The sequence below is a fragment of the Caloenas nicobarica genome, chromosome 3, assembly GCF_036013445.1.
Source record: "Caloenas nicobarica isolate bCalNic1 chromosome 3, bCalNic1.hap1, whole genome shotgun sequence".
NCBI classification, from domain to species: Eukaryota; Metazoa; Chordata; class Aves; order Columbiformes; family Columbidae; genus Caloenas; species Caloenas nicobarica.
This window is the reverse complement of record NC_088247.1, coordinates 63,295,339-63,318,254: the sequence shown is the minus strand read 5'-3', so window position 1 is coordinate 63,318,254 and position 22,916 is coordinate 63,295,339. Positions and strand designations below refer to the sequence as shown.

The window sequence follows — 22,916 nt, the reverse complement described above, 5'->3', positions numbered from 1 at the left end:
GCCGACCTTTCACCCCCGCCTCGGGGTACCCGCAGCTCCGACCGTCGCCCCAGCCCGGCCGCAGCAGCGGGGCTCCCCCGCGCTGCCTCTCTCCCGCGCATGCCGCGGTCCCGGTCCCGAGGGCTCCGCAATAGGGCAGCTCCGACGCGGCCCTCTCGGGGCTGCCACCGGCGGGACGAGCCGGGACCCCGCGAACCGGGGCGCAAAGGCAGCCTCCTAGTCTGCTGACAGGTTCACTTTACACCATCTAGAGCTTAATAGCTTATATTTAACTAAGTCAAATAAAAAGTAAGGATGCAACTGAACTTGGAAGCTGTAGGTACAAGATTCTGAATTCAAAGAAATCACAACTGAACTAAAACAAATAATATTAACCACTCCAATATTATTACAAATGACTTAATAGCAAGAATTGTGTTTAATAATTTGACAGCCTACTCCATATGCACAGTTGAAAGAACTCCAGAAGAGCTGTGTGTATGCCAGACACTCCTGGTCATGAACAGCTGCCCAGTGAAACGCAGGGATGTACCTCAGCACATTAGTTTGAACCTTATGAGAGTTTTATGAGAAGGTGAAGGGAGGAAGGATGGAGGCGGGAAACCAGAGGAGGGGAAGAGATAGCTCGTAGTTCAGTTGGTGGTGCGTTGTAGCTTATTCGGTGTTCTGAAAAGGATGCACAGGAAAGTGAAATACAGCCACCAAATCCAAAAGGGGGCATTTATTCTTTTATCTCTAAACTCATGAGAAAGCCTCCTTCGTAACTGGTTGCAGTGTGACGTCAGGATGATGTAACAAAAAGTGTTGTTCCCTCTGTGATGTATGCTCATAGGCATGGAAGCGGAGGGAGGAGGGAAGAGATGGGAATCACGGCTCATTTTATGTGTGGGTTTAACTGCTGTGACTCTAAAAGACACCACAATTACTATATTAATGGAATGATTAGAATAGCTGTTTCAAGACATCAGAACACCCTTTGTAAGGGGAACCTGCCCTGCATCTGCTGAAGCAGGTAGATGATGAAGAAGGTGAAAAGTGCTTCATTAACTAATAACTGTGTTATTTACTACAGCTCCTTTTTCAGGCAGTTATTTAAATGTCTGTGTATCTCCTGGAGGGCTGTAAAAGATGCTGTGTTAGTAGTACTGAGAGTGAGTTTCTAAACTTTTTTTAGTGCAATCTGCTGCTCCACTGTGTAGAGAGAATGCTGAGGTTTGTATATATTGAATGAACTAAAAGCAATAATCTCCCAGTGGTATGTGACCTGCAATAAAATATGGTGGTTCTCAGGATGTGTGACTAACCTTCACAAAAATGCAATAATGGTTTCCAGTAAATTGTTTTTCTTCTGCTCATAATACATATGGAGCTTAATTATACTCGAAAAGCAATTTTTAATGTTTCCACAGTATTATAAAATTACTACATTAGCTCAGCATGCTGGACAGATGTTCGATATAAGTAATATTTTAATCACTTAATTTTTTAAAAATGTGAATTGATATTGAAAACCTACTGTTGAATACACTTCAAAGAATACTTGTATTGGTATTTCTTACAATCTCTTTAAGCAGAAATGTTTTAAAAGCAATAATGGGAAAACTGAAAAGCTCCTACTTTCTAACCTGAGGTAGATCTTTCAATGTTTTTTCTTATGCTTGATATAGTAATGATCATTTTCACAGTAATTGATGAAAACGAACCCACAATAATCATTAAGTTTGGTCAGGAGACATTTGATTTCGCTATAGATATAAACAATATTTAGGTAAAAAGCTGAACTAAACAAATGGTACTTTGTATCTTTTTATTGTTAGCTGGGGATAACATAATTACTTAGCTGACTGGATCATCTAAAGTAATCAAATAATTTTCTTTATGACCTCAGTAACATTATGGAAACTTGAGTTTCTATCCGGTGAAGAAGATGCCAAAAGAAGAGTTAGCTGGAGATGCTCTGCTTTAGTTCTGGGAACACATAAGGAATACAGTTGCATTGAAACAAAAAAATGAATTCTGGAGAGGTTGTCAAATAAACCCGATACAAATGCCATGGGTGTCTGTACTCAGACCCCACTAAATGTGATGAATAGGTCCACAATAAAACTGTCACTTTCTTTGAAATAACTTAATCTGTGTCATATGAGCTGAAGCACAGGAAGCCCATTATCTTCACACTAAGAGGAACTAATAGCAATGTTTTTTCTTTTGTCATGTGTATTCAATAATGTGCTTCGGTAACACCACATTAAGAGGTTGACTTGAGATGGGAGTGAAGTAAGCTGGCATTGTGCCGTCCTTTTCAATGCAGTCTGCTAAGGCAACTCAAGCAGTTCCTTGGGACTTTCTTGACAGAAAATCGTTATTCGTTTTGAATCTGCAGGAACAGCTGTCTATTGCTTGTCTATCATGCACAAATGAGATGGAAGGTATTGATATCATACTTTTTTCTAAGTGAGTCCTAAGCCTGGCTTTCAGCTCAAGGTTGCAAGTCAGCAATGTGCTCTTTAACCTTTTAATGAGTTGAAATCCTACTGAATAATCACAGTTGAACAGTTGGAAACTGAATGCGTGCATCAAGCTGCACTTGTGCTTAGAGGGATGAACTGTGTGTTTAACATTAAGTACCCAGTTAATTGCTTTATTATTGTGGTTAAATGTAATGACACCTGTTATCCTTGTGGCGTGAAAAAAGGCACCATAGAAATCACACAAAATGATATGGCACAAAAAAATGAACTGGCATCAGTAAGATAAGTTTTTGTATACCAAAAAAGAGCTTGCATGCCTAAATCTTGGAGAACAACCCCTTCGACCAGCTTTTCAGCTTTGCTTAGTGCTGGAAGCACCTGAATTTCCCTTTTGGTTTGCAGAGTTCCCCACATTGAAGCTTAGGCCCAGTAGAGGCCTCTACTAGCTGCAGACTGGTGTCTCCACTGCAGTTCAGACCTGAGATAGAGGTTGCCTCACCTTCAGCTAGGACAGGAGTCTTAGGAGGCAGGTGGCTTCCTCAGATCCTCCTGACTGCCTGCTGCTGTGTGTTTAGCACAAAGAGTAGCAGGCAGCATGCAAAGTTGGGGAGTTGAGGATGGACTAAGGAGAGTTTGAGTTAATTGCACAGGGGTATGGGCTCAGCCATGGTGCTCAGTCTGGGGAGATGTGTGTCGTACCTAAGGCTTCTTCTTCACTAATTTTTTTATTGAATTAATGCAAAACCTGTTTGAAAAGCATTTTTTGAAAAATTAAGAAATAGGCATGGTGAATCACTCTCTAGCTTTCTTTTCCACCATCACTGTGTCCAGTCATGCAGACTTAATGAAGAGGAATTTTCATATTGGTGTTTTTTGCAGCTTTGCCAGGGCACAAACTATTCCTCCTTGCAGCCCAGTGCTCCGAGGACATAGTACTGCTGACGGACACAGCTGGGCTCTGACCACATAGCGTAGCTACTTCTATTATCTGGAGTCTTGAAGTTGTAGTTGAACTCAGCATTCCTCTTTTGAATATATCAAGTTTGCTAGCTTATGCCAGTTGTGATTCTCTCTACATAAGTCCACAACAATTATTTTTGAAGTAATTCTTCTCATATGGATTTCTCCCAGGGAATGCACTGGCATTGCATATGAGAGTATTAACTTTCAGTGCTATTTTACTAGTAAAGGAGTCACAGAAGTTTGAGGTCTAGCCTTAGACATGTAGCCTTAGAAGCCAAACATTTGTCCTCCTTCAAGGCTCCGCAGCACAGAGTGTTAAACATCCAGGTTGAGAGCCCCTGTTTCCATTACCTCCTTTCTCCAACTCTGGATACTCTTGCTGGCTGCTTCTTGGGTCCACTTCCAGCTACCCTCATAGTAGCAGTAGCGAACCCTGTTGCCTATTTTGAAACCTGAGGATAAGGGAAGTGATCTAATTCTGTATCCTCTTGTCCTTTAAATAGAGCCTGTGACCCAATAAGTTGAAAAGTAATGGAAGTCTATGCCAAAACAAACCACAACCAAATTAAGAAAGCCTGTATTCGAGTAAGAAGAAGACATGACTTACTGAAGGTTATTGTACATCTAACTGTCTGGGAGAAGTGACTCTGCTACAATACATGTCCACTTTTTCCAGCTATATCTGCTGATCTGATGCATGATACGACAAAAATTTCTCTAAGGTTTGGTTCTTAATGATCTGTGTTTAAAATGAATAGTATTTGTTTCTTGTTTGTTGCCCTGTTTCTTTTTAACACCTGACTGATGATCAGGCCCTCAAACATGGTCACTTCCAGGGTTGCATTTGGACACAGGTCTTATTTAGTTTGAAGCATGCATAATTAACGGCTACTTACTGCAGGTAGTTTTGGTGGCAGATATGCTTGGCTCTTCATGGGACTACACAGTTTGTTGTGATATGCAAATCTGGAATTAGCCACGGAATTATCAAGCACCTTGAGCTGCACAAACATGTGAAAGGAGCATTTTCCCCTGTTAGAAGCAGTTCTCAGTAGAGGGCGTTTGTGAGATGTGTGTAGTTCCTCATCCCTACACGGACTGATTTTGCATCCCTACATTTGGGATTTACTGATGAAGTGGATTTGCCTCCCATGTTTCCAAGTTGTTGCAGTCCCTGCCCTATGATGTTGCTCTCCCAGATACGCTGCATCTGTGCTGGCTGATTTCAGCCTGTGCTGGGTTTCTTTCCCATTAAGGAGACTTACCTGTGGTGCTCTCTCCTTTGCTCTTGTGCTAAGTACTGTGTCACAGCTGCACAATGAGAATGTCTCTAGACTACAAACTGAACTAATATCCAAAGAGACAAGTGGATTCTTTTGTTTGAAAACAGAATGATGGACAGTTTGTATGTGGGGATCCGAATTCCGTCTGGTTTATGTCAGGGTCTGTGAATCTTTTTCCTCTCCTTTTCGCCTCTGCAGGAAATGATATTCGTGCTGTTTGAGTATATTCCCTTGCCCTTACACAGACATCTGTTGAATGACATTAGAAGCATAATCTAACTTTCTGTTTCCTTTGAGCTGGAGACACTCTCAGTCTCCAAAGCTTATTTCCTTGCTGTTCGGAGTTCTGGAAAAATAGACTAGAGAAAATCAAGTACTGGTAAAAACCAGGAACATAAATTCCCACTGAATATGTTCCTAATTTCTCAACCTTAGGAATTCCATCCCATGGACTAAAGGACAGGTAAAACTTACTAGGATTGAAGAAATTCTCCCAGAGGGCAGCAGTAAGAGTAGTGTGTTGTGCAACAAAAAGCAAGGGGTCTTCCCTCTCTCCATGCAAACTGCAAGAAGTTTATGCCAGTAGAAGTTTTTGAAGTGTTCTTCTGTTGATACTCATGCAAAAAGAGTCAGCTTCCTGTTGTCCCAGATAAATCAATATTAAATATGTGTTGACTTTAAACTGTTCTCCCAATGGGAATCATATTGATTGTTCACATATAAACCCATTTTCAAATAAATTAGTGAAGGGGCCATACTCTGGGGTTACAGCGTTAAAGACACATATTGGATCCAACTAATGGGAATGAAAAAGACTGATTCAGACTGCTTGCAGAGACCTGAATGTTGACAGTCTTAGAAAATTTTGTATATACTCAGCAAAGTAGAGAGTATCAGCAGTTGTGATAAATATCCAAGACAACAGTAAGGCTGCCTTGGAGGGAATGTAGTTGAATTTGAGACCATTTTAAGGAAAACTGATCAGTAAAAAGAATCACTTCAAGACGATCTCTGTGACAATTCCCATCAGCTGACTAGTGGTAAAGGTGAAGTCTCTAGCCTGATCGCTTCTGAGGACTAGCACTGGCTGGGTTTTCTATTACAATAAACTAATCAGCTTTATATGGAACAATACTTTACACAACTGTAACATGTTCATATATTCAGGGAAGTGAGAAGAGTCACAAAGATCAATCAATAGGTACAGAGAGGTGTAACTTTTAAGAAGCAATAATACTTTTTGTTTGATAATCTTAGAGAAAGGTTATTTAGGATGAATCGCTAATGTCTATTAAATTCAATTCCTACACTGGACAGCATGGCGTGAACAGGCTATGTATTACTGCTTTGCTTCTGGTATTTCAGTGGTCAAACTCTTTCTCTCACTTCAGCAAGTCCTCCATGCATTTGTTTGCTTTCTCCATACACCTGTCATAAACCCATAGGGCTTCAAAATAACTATTTTAATAATATGAACAAGCAAGTTCACTGCAAGCTCATACCTTCTCCCTTTTGAGAAGAGGAAGGAAAAGAATCCATCTGCAGAGTATGTCACTGGCAAATGCTGTTATTCATCTACCTTAGCTCTTTATCTTGAAAACTTCGGTCCAGTAGGTCTGCCCCTCTTCCAGCATATTTGCTCTGCTACCTATATTCATGGCTTCTGCTGGAAACAGTTGGAGCTGTTTGGAAGGCTACACATGCAGACACTAGGAAGTAAAATTTATTATCTCACTGAAAAGCAAGAAACACTAGGAACAAATGCTGCACTTTGAAGGGGTGAACAACGTTTATTCTCCACTCTGTTATACCATTTGAATAGTAAGTCATGGATAAAACATCTCACCTGTCCTCATTTCCATAGTCGAGAGGAACATGAAATGCAACTTCGCAAATCACACCCTAAATCTTTAAAGGCAGCTGATGTCTTTAAGCAGGGTCTATTCAGAACCCATAACTGGATAACAGAAATAAAATCCCCTGATCTCCAAGTGCCTCGCTCCCTGTCACCCTGCATTTCAAAGCGCCGTGGTTTCACCCGGTTAAGATACTGGACGACGGGCTTTCCGCAGGCGATCCCGCCTTCCGCTCGACGTGGCGGACAGCTCCCCGGTTTGCCGGGCAGCGCCTCCTGGGGCTGCGTTCCGCGTTTCCCCTCCGCGCAAGATCCTCCTCGCGTCTCGGGGGTTGGGGCGAGAGCACAAGCGCTTGCAGGAGGAGAGGCGGGGCGGCTCCTCCCAGCACCAGGTATAAATCGGGGCTGCGGAGCAAGCCGCGGGCTTGGTCTGCGCCTCACCCCCGGGTCCGGCTCCGCCCGCGGCCGCGGGGCGAGCAGCACCGGCGCCGCTGGACAGCGCCGGCGGCTCCGCGGCAGCGCCGACCCGGCCCGCGGTTCTCGCCGGGAGTCCGCTGCGGCCCCCGCGGGCGCGGAGAGACGGCCGGACCGCGGCTCCGCGGCGGCGGCGGCGCCCCGAGGACGCTGCCGGGGGCGAGGGCAGGCTGCGGTCCTCATGGCAGTTGCTGCCCCCGAGGCGCAGGATCTCGCCCTCCCTCCCCCCGGGAGCGGGCTTGTCCGAAGAGCTAAAAGGGAGCGGCGCGGGATTTTTTATTCCCCCACCCTCCGCCACTGCACAGGCGGACAGCGCTTCCTCTGCTTTTCTGAGGGGAGAAAACTCGGCAGAGAAAAAGGGGAAGGAAGAAAGGCAGGAGGGAGAAAGTTGGTTGACTTGCAGGGAGGTGAAGCTTTCCAGTGGTTCCCGTTGCACTTCGCACGGGAGAACCCCGATCTGCCTGAAGCTGGAGGATGGAGGGAGAGCTGGCTCCCGAACTCACAGCAGTGCCCCTCGGGGAGAATGGGAGTGCCCCGCTGGTGCCAGACACAGCCCTGCTGTCCCCAGCACGGGTCACGGCCATGTTCATCATCCGCTGCGTGATCCCTTCACTTTACCTGCTCATCATCACTGTGGGCTTGCTGGGTAACATCACCCTCATGAAGATCTTCATCTCCAACAGTGCCATGAGGAGCGTGCCAAACATCTTCATCTCCAGCCTTGCTGCCGGCGATCTGCTGTTGCTAGTGACCTGTGTGCCTGTGGATGCCTCACGGTATTTCTCCGAGGAGTGGCTCTTTGGGGAGGTGGGCTGCAAACTCATCCCTGCTATCCAGCTCACTTCTGTTGGTGTCTCTGTCTTCACCCTCACCGCCCTCAGTGCCGACAGGTAGGAAAGCTGGGCTGCCCCATCTCAGCTCTCTGCAGCTTGGGCTAAAGCTAGCCAGAGCTGGCATGAAAGATGAAGCACCCCTCTGGTAAGGTATACCAGGTTTGCAATCCCCTCATTCCAACTTGTAAGGTGCTTCTCCGTCTCTCACTGACTGATGGCAAGTCTGGTTGGTACTAACTTAAGTTAAAAGGTTTCTGGAGATGGGCCTCCAACTTCCAGGATACCAGATGCAAGGACTGTCTCCTGCACCTCTGAGATGGTTCTGTAACAGCTCATGTATTGAAATCCTATTCATTAGAGGAAGATTTTAGACCCTAAATACAATCCATGACAAAACACAGTGATATGTCAACAGGCAGTGAGTAACTTAAACCAAGTCAAGCACAGAGGTATTTTTAATAGATTTGATTCTTTCTGCTGAGAAACTCTGTGTGTGTGTGTGTGTTTGTGCTCTAGTAGAAGAGCAGGTTACTAGAGGTGACTGCCAGAACTTGTTCAGCCTCTGGGAATTTGAAGGTGCCATACTCTTCTGCTGTAATTATCAATCTTAAACTTTTTGTTCTAAGTATTCATTTCGGCTTCTTCTGAACTTATAGAAAAGAAAAAAAAAGAAGAAAATTACTCAAAACAAACTAGAAAGTAACACTGCCATCTCTAGCACTTGTCAAATTAGGAAGAAACAAAGAGCTGGACCCCAAGCTTTTCCTTCCGGTTAACATAAATAGATACTTAAGGGATTTATAGCAACTGGGTGGCTATTGGACTGTGCTCCAGGCTCTGAAAGACAAAATCTGGCAGTGTAATTGGCAACCTTAAATTAAATGAAATTATCTTTCCTCCATTATCTAGACACTTTTCCCCTTTTTTTCCCAGCCAGAAATGAAAATGTTTACTTGCTTCTCCATAGGAAATACCCCATTTTCTTTTGTTTGGATTTTAAGTCAAACAAGTGCATTACACTGGTGCATGATGTAAAGGCTTGAGTTTAGTAATGTGTCTTCACCCTTACAATAATGTTTCTTTAAAACTTTAAATCTCTTTTTGTATGGAGTATAACAGGTTTTTGCTTCTTTTTTTTTTTTCTTTTTAACCAGTTCAGTAAATCATTTGATTCCACCTGAGAGTAGTCTTCGGTGGCCATCAATTTCAGTGGTGTTTGAATCAAGACCTAAATTAGTTGTGTGTAAACACTTTGTAACATATGCAAAGGGATTCTATTTTTGAAGAAAAGCTTAAAAAACATACTTTAAAGCAAACTCCTGTAACCCCCTGATTAGGAGTGAACACCTCTAACTCCCTGATTACCTCAGTCAAAGAGTATGTAAAAAACTGTCCTTAGAGGGCCAAGCAAACCTTCCGGTTTTATTTCTGCTCTATTTCCTGTGTTTAAAAGTATAATTACAGTATCTTATTTGAAAAGGGAAGAAGTTGTTTGCAGAGGAGGTAGTATCTGTAGTGAAATATAATGTGAGAGAATGCTGGTGATTTAATGTTTAAGGATTCATTTACTTTTTCTATAGCTTTGGACCATCCATTGTTTGCTTTTTCTATATAATTTTATGTCCTTTTAACATCAGGAAAGATTACAGAGGTAATAATGCTGAATCCATTTACACTGAATGCATTAACTACAGATGGTGTGCTGTGACCATATAAACTCATAAAAAATACATTCCTCTAGGATTTTTGAGTCCACAATATAGATGAATATCAGAAAAGGTTATACTCAAGATTTAACAACTCTGTTTCTTTATCCTCTGTAGCTACATTTTCAGTGACCGAGAACAAAACCCACTTATTTTTCAGTCAGAAGAGCAGCCACTGACTTCAGAGACCAGTGTCTTATCTCCTAGTGGCCAAGTCATCTCTGAGTGAAGTTGGCTGGACTCTCAGTGGAGTATGGGCTGGACTCAGGTCTACGTTTTTGTATGACACTTGTGTTGAAATAAAGGGGAGGCACTGGTGTGGAGACATTTTTGTCACACTAATTCATAGCCAGATCCTAACATGTGTCATCTTGACTAGATCAGCTATAGGTAATTATGTCGGAAGCTCAGGAGTGGTGGCAGCATCCTGCATCTAAGAGGTGCTGAGGAGGTGACCCCTGGCTTGGGACAGTGTTAGCTCCAGATAGGCAAATCTCACATAGGATGTTAGCAGTTTGGAAGCAGTGACATTGCTAAAAAAGCTCCATTATAATCTGGTATGTATTTGGTCTGGTATACAATGTGACTCCTTCTTTCACAGGTGGTGCTGATATTATGTTTTAGTATATGATCATTAAAGCTTTTCTTGCTTTTTACTCCCTATTACCACAGAGTGTATAGAACTCCAGACACTAATGACACTAAGGAATGAATCTATAAATATTTAGAGTCCTTTACAGTGTGCCTATGTGAATTAGGATAAGGGAGGTTGTCTTGGTTTCCGCAGTATAATGAGCACTTATTTTTTATGTGGAAATTCCGCATGGCAAATTACATATATGTGGTACATTTAACAATAACTGCTACAGAAGCAATGAACTCTGAATGATTGTCACTTACAAACTGAAGCTATAAGGAAGAAAAAGTAGTATTCATTGCATATATTTATTTTCTAAATTTTCTTTATTTTGCATGACAAAATGTATGTCACAGAAATTCAATTCAACATCACTAGTACTTTCAGTGTGACAAACATGCACCTTCTTTCAGAAGCTTCCTTATCTAGTGCTGAAGTGGGGTTTTTTTTGTGTTTGTTTTTTTTTTTTTTTTTACAAACGTGATATGTAACTTGTAACAGTGCTTCTCAGACTTTCCCAGAAAATACTTGGAGATTGAAACTGGCAAAACACAGCAGATCTGCCCAAGGTTGCCCATCAACATCCTAGGAACAGCAGTTGGTCCCACCAAACAGCCCTTCACACCCTTGAGCTCCTGTGAGTCTTGCTGCTGTGGGTGAGCAGTGGTGCCCTGCTGCAGCCCCACACATTTTGGGGCAGATAGTGGTGGGAGGCCAGTGGCACTGGTGGGGATGGTGTCAGCAGAGATGATGCAGTGGTGGCACTGGTTGTGCAGTGTGTTGTCATCAGGGGAGGGTGAGATCTCTATCTCTTCTGGAGTACAGAATGCAGCACTGGAACAGTGCTGCTGAGCCAGATGTCTCCTCCCATTGCTGCATGGGAGATATGCAGGGACAGCACCCCTGTCCCTCAAGGCCACTACTCCTCTTGCTGGGGGACAAAAATGTACAAAAAAATTATAGAGAACTAAGGAGGCCACAGAGCAGAACACCACCAGTAGCACTCAGCACATCCTGAAAGTGCCCACAGGGCTGGCGCATCACAGCCAGTGGTGCACTTCCTAGAGATGTAGTGGGACAAGGAATTAAAAATGGGTCCCCTGTTGAGCTTACTTCTCCAGAGGCCGTGGACTGCAGTTTTGGCCAGGGCTAATGGATGTTGATTAGAAAGTCCCAGGACTTGCTGTGGTCTTGGATAATGAGGGTAAAAATAAAGAGTTGAGAAGTGTAGCCAGAGGGACTACAGCATGGCACACATAAAGAAAATGTGTGCCAGCGTGTCCTTACTGCAGAAAGGACAGCAACCAGGGATGAACCTGACTTGAACTATGCCTGACCTGAACCATCTATGAACTTCTTCACTGCTCCAGGGAGCATTTTTTCAATTTACATTCATGGTGGGCCATGCATTTTACTCAGAATGCAAACTAGGCCCATGGGGCTCCTCACTCTCTTCTCAGGGTGAGAGATGTCGCTGCTTTGTGCCTGAGAAGGAATCTAGGGTAAGGAAGTGGAGTACAAGAACGGAAACGTGTTTCCAAGGTGCTTTTCAGAGTTAGGAGTCTGGATGACACATAAACCTTGGTGCAGAGAGGTGGCTGGAAAAGCTCAGGGGCCAGTGGATTAAGAAGGAATGCTACAGTGTGCACCTCTGGCCATCACTGCGTTATTGTGTATGCTGATGAAAAGCAATTGTACCCACAAAATGCCAAGAGACCTGGGGTGAACGGACTTTGAGGGAATAAATAGCAGCCACTCAAAACAGCTCTAGATTTGTCCGACATAAGCTTTCCTTTTCTCTTTGACTCTCATTTATGCCTCATTTTTAATATGATCTGTAAAAATAGGATTAAATTTAATTCTACTACTTTTTCTAGATTGAATTTTCTTTTTAATGAAGAGTTTAAATGTGTTAGCTCAAATGCAGTCCTGCTGCACTCTAATGAAGACAGTGAAGCTGAACAGTGGAGCAACTCACCCTACTGCAATTGAAATAAAATCTTCTTTGTGTTCTTCCCAAAAAGTATGACAGAAAGACACCTTTGATCAGGCAAGTACTTGATTAACCAGGTAACTGAGTTATTTTTCATTAGTGCTGTGACTCCTTTCCTGTATCTTAATAACAAAGGAGTTTGAAAATGTAAATTCATACTTAAATAACTAAATACAGTGCCTGACTCAGATGCTTAAAATGTATTCTATAGATTTGCATAGCTAAACTATTTGATCCTTGTTTGTTTGTTTTATTTCTTTATTTATTTGCTTTAAGTTTGGAAGATTGCAGTCTGTATTTTTTAAAGTGTAAAAAGACTCAGAAACATTTTGTGCAATTTTAAATCTATGATGTGCTGACTTCTGACTGAAACTGACAAGAAAACCCATTCTGGCTCAGTTTGCATGTCTACTATCTCTTACTTTTTTGAGGGACTCAGGAAATGGTTTGAAGACATTCAGAAGTGTGAAAAGATGCCCTAGTAACTACTTTAGGATTTTGCATTAATAAAATCACCCTTAATAAAAAGTTCTTTTTACTCTTCAGAATTTATTTAAAGCTTCTTCTTTTGTTATGTTAAGTGCTGATCCAGGCTGAAATATAATGATTGGAGACCTCTAAAAACCTAATTTCTTATTACAGGGGCCATTACAAACAGAAGTATAAACTACCTGGTTTATTTGGATGTGGTAGTCTTGTATTGAGAGATTAGAGAGTTTAATAGAATGGTTATAGGTGTCCAGCCAATGCTGTCTGGCCTCCAGGCTGAAGAATAGGCTCTTGTGCTGTTTAGTTTGCTAATATACATGTAGCAGATGTTTTTGTTAGATTTGGCTCCTCAGTGACTTGGAATTATCAAACTTAAATATAGATCTAATGGGAATACTGACATATATGAACTTTTCTGAATAACAGCCAGTGAAATCATTTACTATTACTCCTCTCGGCAACAGAACTGAAGAAATTACTGATGGTACTTTTAACTAGTGCAGTTATAAGTATATGGACTTAGACAAGTAGATCTAAAAGACAGAGTGCAGGCAGTAAGCTAGCATTGCAAGGGTTGTATGGGCTTGTAAGACATACAGTTAGCTCATGTGAGGAGAATGGCAAGAGAAAGAAGTAGCAAGAGAAAAAAAAATTAAAAGGAAAGAGAAAATTTCTCTTCTGAAGCACTGGGTGGACAGGACAGGTAATATATTTCATGCTAAAACCAAAACCAAAACACACACATACACAAAAAACAAAACCAAAAAGAAACAAACAACCCTACCCAACCAACCGAAAAGAAAAACCAAACCAAACCAAAAAACTAACAACAACAACAACAACAACAAACCCCAAACCACAACAACCAAAAAACTAAAAAAACAAACCAAAAACATTCTGGAAAACTTATGTTTTAATTCTCTTCCAGGTGGAGAAATCATCATCAGACTTTTTTTGTTGAAGCATTATTGATTGTTTTTGGCTCAACAGAGCATATTTCTATGGAGCAGAACATTTTTTCCATTTAGGAAAATCTTAGCATTTTCCCCTTGAGAAACAGACCACATGCCATTGACATTCATTTTAGTTGTGCTTACATATGGTCTGCTAGTCTTCATTTCAAATAGTGTTTATTACATTCAGCTATCAGACCTCTGAGATGCTCATTCCTGGTAAATGCAATTCTTGCATAGAACAAAAACATTAGGACTAACTACCAAAAAAAATCTACTTTAAATTGCAAGAATTCGTAAGAATAAAATAGAATAAATGTGAAACTCAGGCTGCTTGTGTGTTGTGAAAGATGTTCCCACAACAGTGGACACTGAATGATTCCACATTGTTCTCTGCTAGATAAATTGTTCTCCTCTTCATGATGCAACTGGAGCTGAGTCAAAAGATCTGCCCATACAAGGAAAAGGGATTTGACCCCACCCAAAATCTCATTCTACTTTAGTGGAGTGGACAACACCTGGACACATTAGTAGTATTTTGAACAAATATTGACCATACAGCCATGTTTCCTATTCAGATATATTTATATCATTTTGTATTGTTAGGCTAAACTCTATCTTTTTATATTTGAAATCTTCATATAATGATGCAATAAAATGCAAACATATAAATGATTTTAATAAATGACTCTAGTTTGCAGGAAACGCAGTACTATGACACAGCAACATCACTCAAAACAGAAGCTTTATGGTAAAGCAAATGATACCAACTCCTCCAGATCCAGGATTAAAATGCAATTTAAAGTAGCACGGATTGACCCTGCCTGAATTAGGTCTCTGCTTGGTTCATGACACAGAATCACAGAATCACAGAATATTAGGGATTGGAAGGAACTTCGAAAGATCATCTAGTCCAATCCCCCTGCCAGAGCAGGAACACCCAGATGAGGTTACACAGGAAGGCGTCCAGGCGGGTTTGAATGTCTCCAGAGAAGGAGACTCCACAACCTCCCTGGGCAGCCTGTTCCAGTGTTCTGTCACTCTCACTGTGAAGAAGTTTCCTCTCATATTTAAGTGGAACCTCTTTATTATTGTAGTTATTTATTTATATTGTGATAAACCAGGTGATAAATTAGGGTCCTATTTGTGGTAGGTGCTATATGAACAGGAACAAGAAGAAAGTCTTTGACCTGAAGGGCTTTTGAGACAACAGATGATACAGAAACAAAAGGACAAGGAAATATTGAGGTGATTCTGCTTAGAATGGTAGGCTGTAATAATTGTCCAGTGGCTGCCTACGTATTATCTAGTTGTTTCGTTTTTTTCTTTTTAATTTGTTTTTGAAGGTCATCACAACAAAGTACTCTAGAAAAAGAGGTAGTGCTGCAATGGAGGGACAGCTAAGGACTGATCATGGGGCAGCTTCTTTTGAAGTCAAGTGCATGGGAGAGGAGCAGCTTTGTGGATGCAGCAGAGACAGGAACAGAGCTTTCCATTCTAATGGGGAGCTGAGAAATACTTTTATGAAGGCCTTTGAAAACAAAGGTGTGGAGAAGCAGATAAGCTATACTGGAGTTTAGAAGTCAGGAACATGTTATAACTCTGAAGGAAGAGGATATTCTTTTTTTTGTCATTTTTTTGAGTTGTGTAGGAGGAGGAGACTGCTTTATAATGAAAATATGCTATACAAACAAAACCAATATCTGCAGAATGGGCAAGTTTGTGATTGTGTCTGTTGGCAGAAACCACACCTCCAAAGAAAGGAAACTTATTATAAAAGTATTTCCTGATCTGGGGTGCCTTTGTCAGCAGTGATAATGATAGAGGATGTAGAAGACAGAATTTGCATGAAGACTTTTAATTAAAACCAAATGCATATTTATAATTACTTCCTGAACTTCATGGCAACCTATAATTTTCTTTTTTTTCTTTTTCATCAGTGAAGTAAAGGAAAAGATGGATTTTGCTTACTAATTTGACTAAATAATTTGCACCCTTACTCTGATGTACCAGTATTGTTTTATTGATAGAAAATATGCACTTTGTAATCTGAATGGTTGGTGCTACGTTTTAGCCTTACATTGGTTTTATACAAAGGAAGAGGCTGGGTGTTCATTTTGGGAACACTTCTAATTTCACTCAGCTTACATTTGGTTTTATCTGTAACCTGTCTCTTTCTACTCGATATCTTTTCAAAGATGTAAACAAGATGACAGATTTTGTAAAGCACTTAGTGCCTTTTCCTTCCCATTGACAGTGCAGGGCTGAGTCCTAGGAAGAAGAATGCCATCTTGTAGTCAGCTGAAGTAGCAAGTAGAATTTTGATAGGATTAAACAAGACTTTTTTGGGCTGAACCCAGCTGTTTTTGTGAAAAATGGCACTCTGCTCCAATGCCTTCCAACTTGGAATCAGTCATAGCTCAGGGGAAAGCATGCCGTTTGCTGAAACAGCAATATATGCCAAGGCACAAATATATGCCACATCTTCTGCTAATGTAAAGGCTTCTGAAAATGTCTCTCATTTAGATATTAACCAGATCAAATGCTGCTAAAACAATTAATTGTGACACGGTCATTGTCTTGGTTCGTAAGGCTGTGGTCAAAACAGTTTGAAACAATGCAATGGGAAAAGAGAGGGTGAAAAAATATCTGTAGTACAAAACATGATTTTTATCCAAAGTTGTTCCCTCTTTCCCCACAGAGTACCCAAGCCAGCTCTTCCCCAGCAATGTAGTTTTAAAGAAATGAGCATACGTAAGGACTTGACGTCACTTCAGTTGAATGAAATGAAATGAAATAGATGGTCTGTGTTTACGTAATGCAATCAAGGCAGATAGCAATAGGAAGCAAATTATAGAATAATAAGGGCACAGTTTGTGCTGGGGAGCATTCATGCTTTGTGCAGAAGCTTCTGTCTTTCCTATGGCAGTTGAAGGATTTCTTCACACCTTGGTGTCCAGGGACTTTCTCATTGTGTGTTAGAAGAAATGGTAAACATAAATTAACAGAGATGGTTTACTGAGTTTTATTTTCTACTCTGTGATATGGGTGAAGACACAGTAAAAAACATCTCTCTGAATTCAGAGAGGATATGAACATAAATAGCCATTATTTTTAATTGTTTAGTGATAAGACAATTTATCACCATCCTGAGAGAGTCCAAGACACGTTTTGACTCAAATATTCTCTGAAGAAAAAATTTGCTAGGGTACAAAGACAGTGATGTGCTTCAGACATTTTCATGGCATAGCCAACTGCACTGTTGGTTGCCAGCAAACTCACAGCTGCTGCATGAGAGTATAGCTTTAATCTGCAGTTCCTCAAAGATCTGCTCAAGGTGTCGAGGGGTTATAAAGTACCTGTCAGGACCTGCAAATCAGCCATAAAGGGTATTTGGGATCTCAACTCCATTTCTCAGCATTCCCTTCAGCAACTACATTATATTAGCCATAACCTAATCCTTGGCACGTATTTAGACACCTGTTCATACCCACAAATATTTCGATTTCTATATGCATGTATATGTATCTACATGGATGGATAAAGAGTTTTATCACCAAGTAGAGATGCCTAAGTGACATTTCTTCTCACTCTAAGCTCATTGTATCACTAACAGAGAAAAATAAGCACCTCAGAGAGGGCTTTAACACACCTATAATCTGAATCACTCTTTCAAAGTACATGTCCACTGACTAGAAAGAACTTAAGATGAATAAAGTTATGCACATGGAATGTGAATCTCTCCTGTTTCCCTTCTTCCTGTTAAACTTTCTTTAGAAATTAAAGAAAAAGAATTTTTCCAGTTCTCAAACCTTCTTCAATTTCAGAAAAAACCCCACCCGTCCCAAATCAAATCGAAACTAGAAACAAAAAATTGAGCAAAAAAAAAGAACATGAGAAAAAGCAACCTTCCAAATTATCACAGCTTAGACAAGTGGAAATGTTTTGTTTAATTTTCACTTTTTAATAAAAACATTAAAACATAAGTTACCTCCATATTGAAAAAAAAAAAGCTTTCAAAATATATTAAAAATTGACTCAAAACATTAAAGTGTCCTTGAAATATTTTTCTCAAATTATGTTTGGCTTTCAAAACTGACCTTTTCTTGTGGAAAATTTCACTTTCTGCGACGATTTTTTTTTTTTTTTTTGATGAAAGAAGTCCTGACCAGACTCTACTTCTGTCCATTTATTTTCCTTTGCTCTAGTATGGTATTTCCATTCTCTGCAATTCTTCCTCTTTTCATTGTAATGGTTATGAAATTATCAATTCCACAAAAGTCTATATGTAATCATATATTACGAGACAGTTTCCCAAAACACGGTATAGGGCGGCAGCTGCCAACTATTATTGTGGAAATGTTTACTTTATTTATAATAAGAGTTTAATACTTCTGCACAGGCTGTTGGGAGTTGTTCCTGCCTGACTTTATGAAGATATGTGTATTCCAGGTGTTACAGTTGGGACAGCATATCTGTGTGCAGAAAGGTGCTGGGCTGGAAAGGCAAGAGCCACCACTGCAGTGGTTGTTGCTGGTCTGGCAAGAGGTGGTTAATGCTGATTATTGCCATGTGCTCCTAAGGGGCTGGTGGAGCCCGAGAGTGGGAAAGCCATGGTGGTGGGCACAAGGGGATCCTGGGCTGTGGGAGCTGAGGAAGGAAACAAACTCTAGTGTGCATGTGCTGGAGTGAAAGTGAGGTGGAAGTATGGAGGTAGGATGTGCATTTGTGGATTTGCTGGGAGGGCTTGGGGAAAGAAAGAGCGGAATCATGGCTGCTTTCACCAGGATGGCACATAATGGGCACCTGCAGCCACAGGTTGTATCCAGGACTCCTTTTGCCACTTCTGGCGGATATATATCTGCAGGTGAAGCTGAAGATTTAGAGAATGCAAAATTAAGAGAGATTACAAACCCATTGACATGTCAAATAAGAACAAAATATGACATTATTTTAATCAAATCTATGACGTGGCCTCATGAATCACATGTTGAATTTGAAAAGATACCTTTTAATTTGCATCTGATTTTTTAATCAATTATAGGTACAAAGCAATTGTAAATCCCATGGATATCCAGACCTCCAGTGCAGTGCTATGGACCTACGTTAAAGCCATTGCCATCTGGGTAGTCTCCATGCTCCTAGCAGTTCCTGAAGTGGTGTTCTCTGAACTGGCCCACATCAATGACACGAATAATGCTACTTTCACAGCATGCATACCATACCCCATGACAGATGATATGCACCCGAAGATCCATTCTGTGCTGATTTTCCTTGTGTATTTCCTTATCCCTCTTGCCATTATTAGTATCTACTACTATCATATTGCAAAGAGTTTAATAAAAAGTGCTCACAACATCCCTGGAGAATACAGCGAGCATTCCAAAAAGCAGGTAAGCAATTTGCTTTTTACATCCCAATGAAAGATTTGTGTGCTGTATACACTCATAAATGAAAGTGCAGGAACTATAACATCCAAATTGTTGGATTTTGCAGAGGATTATTTCAGTTTCTACATGCATGAACTAAGCCAAGGATTATCTGTAAAATCTTCTTGTTTTCACAATTACTCAGTATTAAGCCCAGTAGGTAAAGGATAATAAACAAAGAAAAATATAAATTCAATGTCATCACTTCATACTCCCAATAAGAATAAGAGTTGTTAGTGTAACTATTACTTGTGTTCTTACTGAGGAACAGTGTTTTTGTAGCTAATGCCGCTGGCTTCACCTATCTCCATAGGCAGCCATTTTGGGAAGAAATCTTACGTGGACCTTTTTTTTTTTTTTTTGTTTTCCTCTCCTTGTTTTATTTGTGCTTGGAAATTAAAAAGCTGACATAGGTAGGGAAAATGTTTCTTAGGGGGATCTAACGTTCTTCTCAGACCACAGAGTGCTGTAAATATGAACACAGAGCATGAACTGGTTATTTTTTGACTTTCTCAGTAGTTCTTTCTTGGATACAATCCTGAACTCACACTTTTCTAATACCCTTTCTATTATAGATGCTGTAAAACTCTAGGTATAGGCTGGACAAAGTCAGCTTCCCAGCAAGGCACAGGAAGCAATAAGATTGCAAAAGGCTGTTCCTTAGCAGGAACATTTCTATACACAAACAATAGCTTTTGCAGTGAAAGTGCCTCAGCCACTTTACAAAAGTGTTGTTATTGACAGAGAAAAATACTGATGCCCATTAAAACAGTTTGGGTTTTCTCTGCTAATATTTTAGAAAATACCTTTACACTCACTGAAGTATCTTTGTATATATAACACGTATGTAGTCTTTTAAAAAGAAAGACCACTTTCCCTCATGTCCTTTTGATCAGCATTTCCTTTCTATTCTAGCCTGTTTCTTGTCAAAAATGCATACATATTAGCCCTTCATGTATTATTTTATTTTCCTGTGAAATATAGAGAGCCTTTTGGCTGAACCTTCAGGATGGAAAAAGCATTTAATTTGTATCACATTTCTAAACCCACATGTTATTTTCAAAGTAAGAACATATTTTTTCATTTTACCTAAGTAGAATGTTAATCTAGGAGGCTCAGAAGAATAGAAAATTCCGGTGTACTTACATATGTCCCAGCAAGAGAATGTAAATTCAGACTATTGTTATCAACTCATGTTTCTTTAGGCCATAGCACAGACGTGTAATATTCAGCCTATAACTCTGTACCTTTTAGTCTGCCTTTGCAATCTCTCTGACTGCAAATCCTACCAAATTGGAGTGATAGAGTTTTCCCATCTTTTGTGAATTCCCCACTGGTTTTGGTTTAGGTGAAGCCAGGAAAACTACTTTAGATTTATTTCACAGATATTGAGACCCTGTTAGAATAAATTCCCTTGAATTTTTCAGGTTAAATCTGATAGAAAATTGAGTAAAGCCAGAAAACTTTCCTGCCTCTGCAAAACTTTCGTACCTGATGTGTGTAATAAATCTTTTGGGAGGAGTATGTAGGAAGTTTCTGCCTCCCTTTGTTACATTCTACCTGGGCAGTTGCCCTCCCTCTCTCAGTTTGGAACCACTGTGTAGGCTCCTTTCCTGTCAACCTTTCAACGGCTCTCAGTGTCTACATTGTAATCCAATTATACTTCAGCACTGCAATTAAGGTACATTACTTTCATGTCATTATTGAAGATTAACTCAACCTTTCACCTTATCCTGGAATTAAGAAGCTTTAGACTGTGCAATGCAGTTTTGGTGGTTTGCCTAGGACAGAGGTGCAAGTTGAGGCTTTTCAGGCAAAACAATGGAATGTAAATATCATTGTATAGCTAACACCCTAGCATATCTCTCCATTTCACTCACAGAGTCTCTACCTTTCAAAGCCAATGGTTTCTAAATAGCTTTCTAATGGAAGCTACGCTTCAAGCCAAGCACTGAGATCTCATCAGAAAAGGTTATGTTTCATAGTATAGTTTGGTTCCTACTTTCAGGCTAAAAGCCAATGGTTGCTTGGGTCATGAATCACTCTTGCTGTGTATGGCATATAGAAAGAACAACCTTCTGTGACTGCAAACAGCTAGGGTCTGTCACTGAAAGTAAACCGAAAGTGGAAAGTAAATGAGATAGAAAAAGTGATTCAGCTGCCGAAAGAGGTCTTTTTACTGCCCTTACGTATGGTAATTGTTAAAGTGAATATAAAGCAAAATGCTACATGTTTTAATTAAGTCTGTTACATGGAATAATTCTACTTGCTGTTGTTCATTTGAGTTCTCTTTTTCTTTTTAGATGGAAACTCGGAAACGTCTGGCAAAAATAGTTCTAGTTTTTGTTGCCTTCTTTGCTGTCTGCTGGTTTCCTAACCACGTGCTATACATGTACCGGTCTTTTAATTACAATGAGATTGATCCATCAACAGGACATATGGTTGCTACCTTAGTGGCCCGAGTGCTAAGTTTCTGCAACTCCTGTGTCAACCCATTTGCGCTGTATTTTCTCAGTGAGAGTTTTAGAAGATATTTCAACAACCAGCTTTGTTGCAGGAGGGAAGCTCAGCAAGAGAGATCTGCCAGCTACTTGCGCAACTCTTCTGCCATTCAAATGACTTCCCTGAAAAGCAATATCAGAAACACCGTGACTAGCACGACACAACTGAATGGGCACAACTTGAAACAAGAAATGTCATTATAATTTAATAGGTGTGATTTTTGACTGTGGAATGAATTTGAACTTTTCTTTGCAGTTTGTAACTCACTTTTGGCTCTCTCATGCTTAGACCATGTGAGTCCTCAGCACAGAAGATCTGTTAAAGTCTAGCCAATCTGAAGTTATTTTACACTTAGTCTTTTAGATAGAAGTGAAGAGTACGGTTTATTGAGAAAATGAAACTGATTGGCTTCATATTGTACTATAAAGGATATGCTAATATATGTGTAACATATGAGAAAAGAAAATAGTAAATATTAGTGTAGCTGGTCTAACATTGCTTTGAAAAGTACAGATTTTTCTGATCTGAAAAATATGTATTTTTAACTGAATATTGATCCAGACTCATGTCTTACTCTAATAGATTTTGCATGTTTTTAACTGTGCTGTGTGTACAAGCATTGCTCGTTAAGACTGGTAGGCATATTTTGAACCAACTAAGGAGCCATTGCAATGCATAGATTCTAGTTTCAGATTAAAAAAAAAAAATCAGGTATCCAGTGCCACATCTTCATCTCATTTAAATCTGGCTTGCTTTTTCACTTTGGCAGACATACAGACATTCTCGGAATTTTACTTTTTGGGGGTTCTGTTTGCTGTTGAGATTAGAAGTTTATCTGCTAAAATGATATTCCTTTCATGATTATCATGTCAAAAGAAAAATGTTGTTGTGCAACGTGTACGTTTTCTAGAGCTCAGTGTCTGAAAGCTCATTTCTGATTTGTTAAGTCTGCAACATCATTGGTTTAGAGTGTTTACATGCTTTATATTTGCTACAACTTGCTGATATCATTACACAGCTAAGAAGGACACTAAGAGTAATGTGACAGCTGAACATTAAAAGAGGTAAAGTTCTGAGTGGCTTTTTCAAAGTGGGTCTGCAGCAAGGCTTCCCACAGCTCTGAGCAGTCTCAGAGTGCAGGACCCAGGTGACTAGTAGACAAAATCAAACTGAAGGCTGCCCTGCAGGAACACATCTAACATACCCTGATCACTAATGATCATCCAACCCAACCCATGGGACCAGACAACCTCCAGTCTGAAATAATCCCCAGGTAATGAAATGTGGGGAGCTGGCATTGATTGCTCAGTACCAGCTGTTTGCTGTCT

General features: G+C 40.5%; 1 protein-coding gene across 1 annotated transcript; it reads left to right on the top strand.

Moving 5' to 3' along the window:
- Nucleotides 1-7,520: 7,520 nt before the first annotated feature.
- NMBR (neuromedin B receptor) lies at nt 7,521-21,791 on the top strand. The gene is made up of 3 exons (XM_065632267.1): nt 7,521-7,936; nt 18,702-19,050; nt 21,390-21,791. Exons 1-3 carry the CDS (start codon nt 7,521-7,523, stop codon nt 21,789-21,791), a joined length of 1,167 nt encoding a protein of 388 aa, XP_065488339.1.
- The last annotated feature ends 1,125 nt before the right edge of the window (nt 21,792-22,916 follow it).

Coding starts and splice junctions, on each gene's coding strand:
- NMBR (XM_065632267.1), top strand. CDS start 7,521: ATGGAGGGAGAGCTGGCTCCCGAACTCACAGCAGTGCCCCTCGGGGAG. Junction 7,937..18,701: donor ACCGCCCTCAGTGCCGACAG/GTAGGAAAGCTG, acceptor AATCAATTATAG/GTACAAAGCAATTGTAAATC. Junction 19,051..21,389: donor GCGAGCATTCCAAAAAGCAG/GTAAGCAATTTG, acceptor TTTTCTTTTTAG/ATGGAAACTCGGAAACGTCT.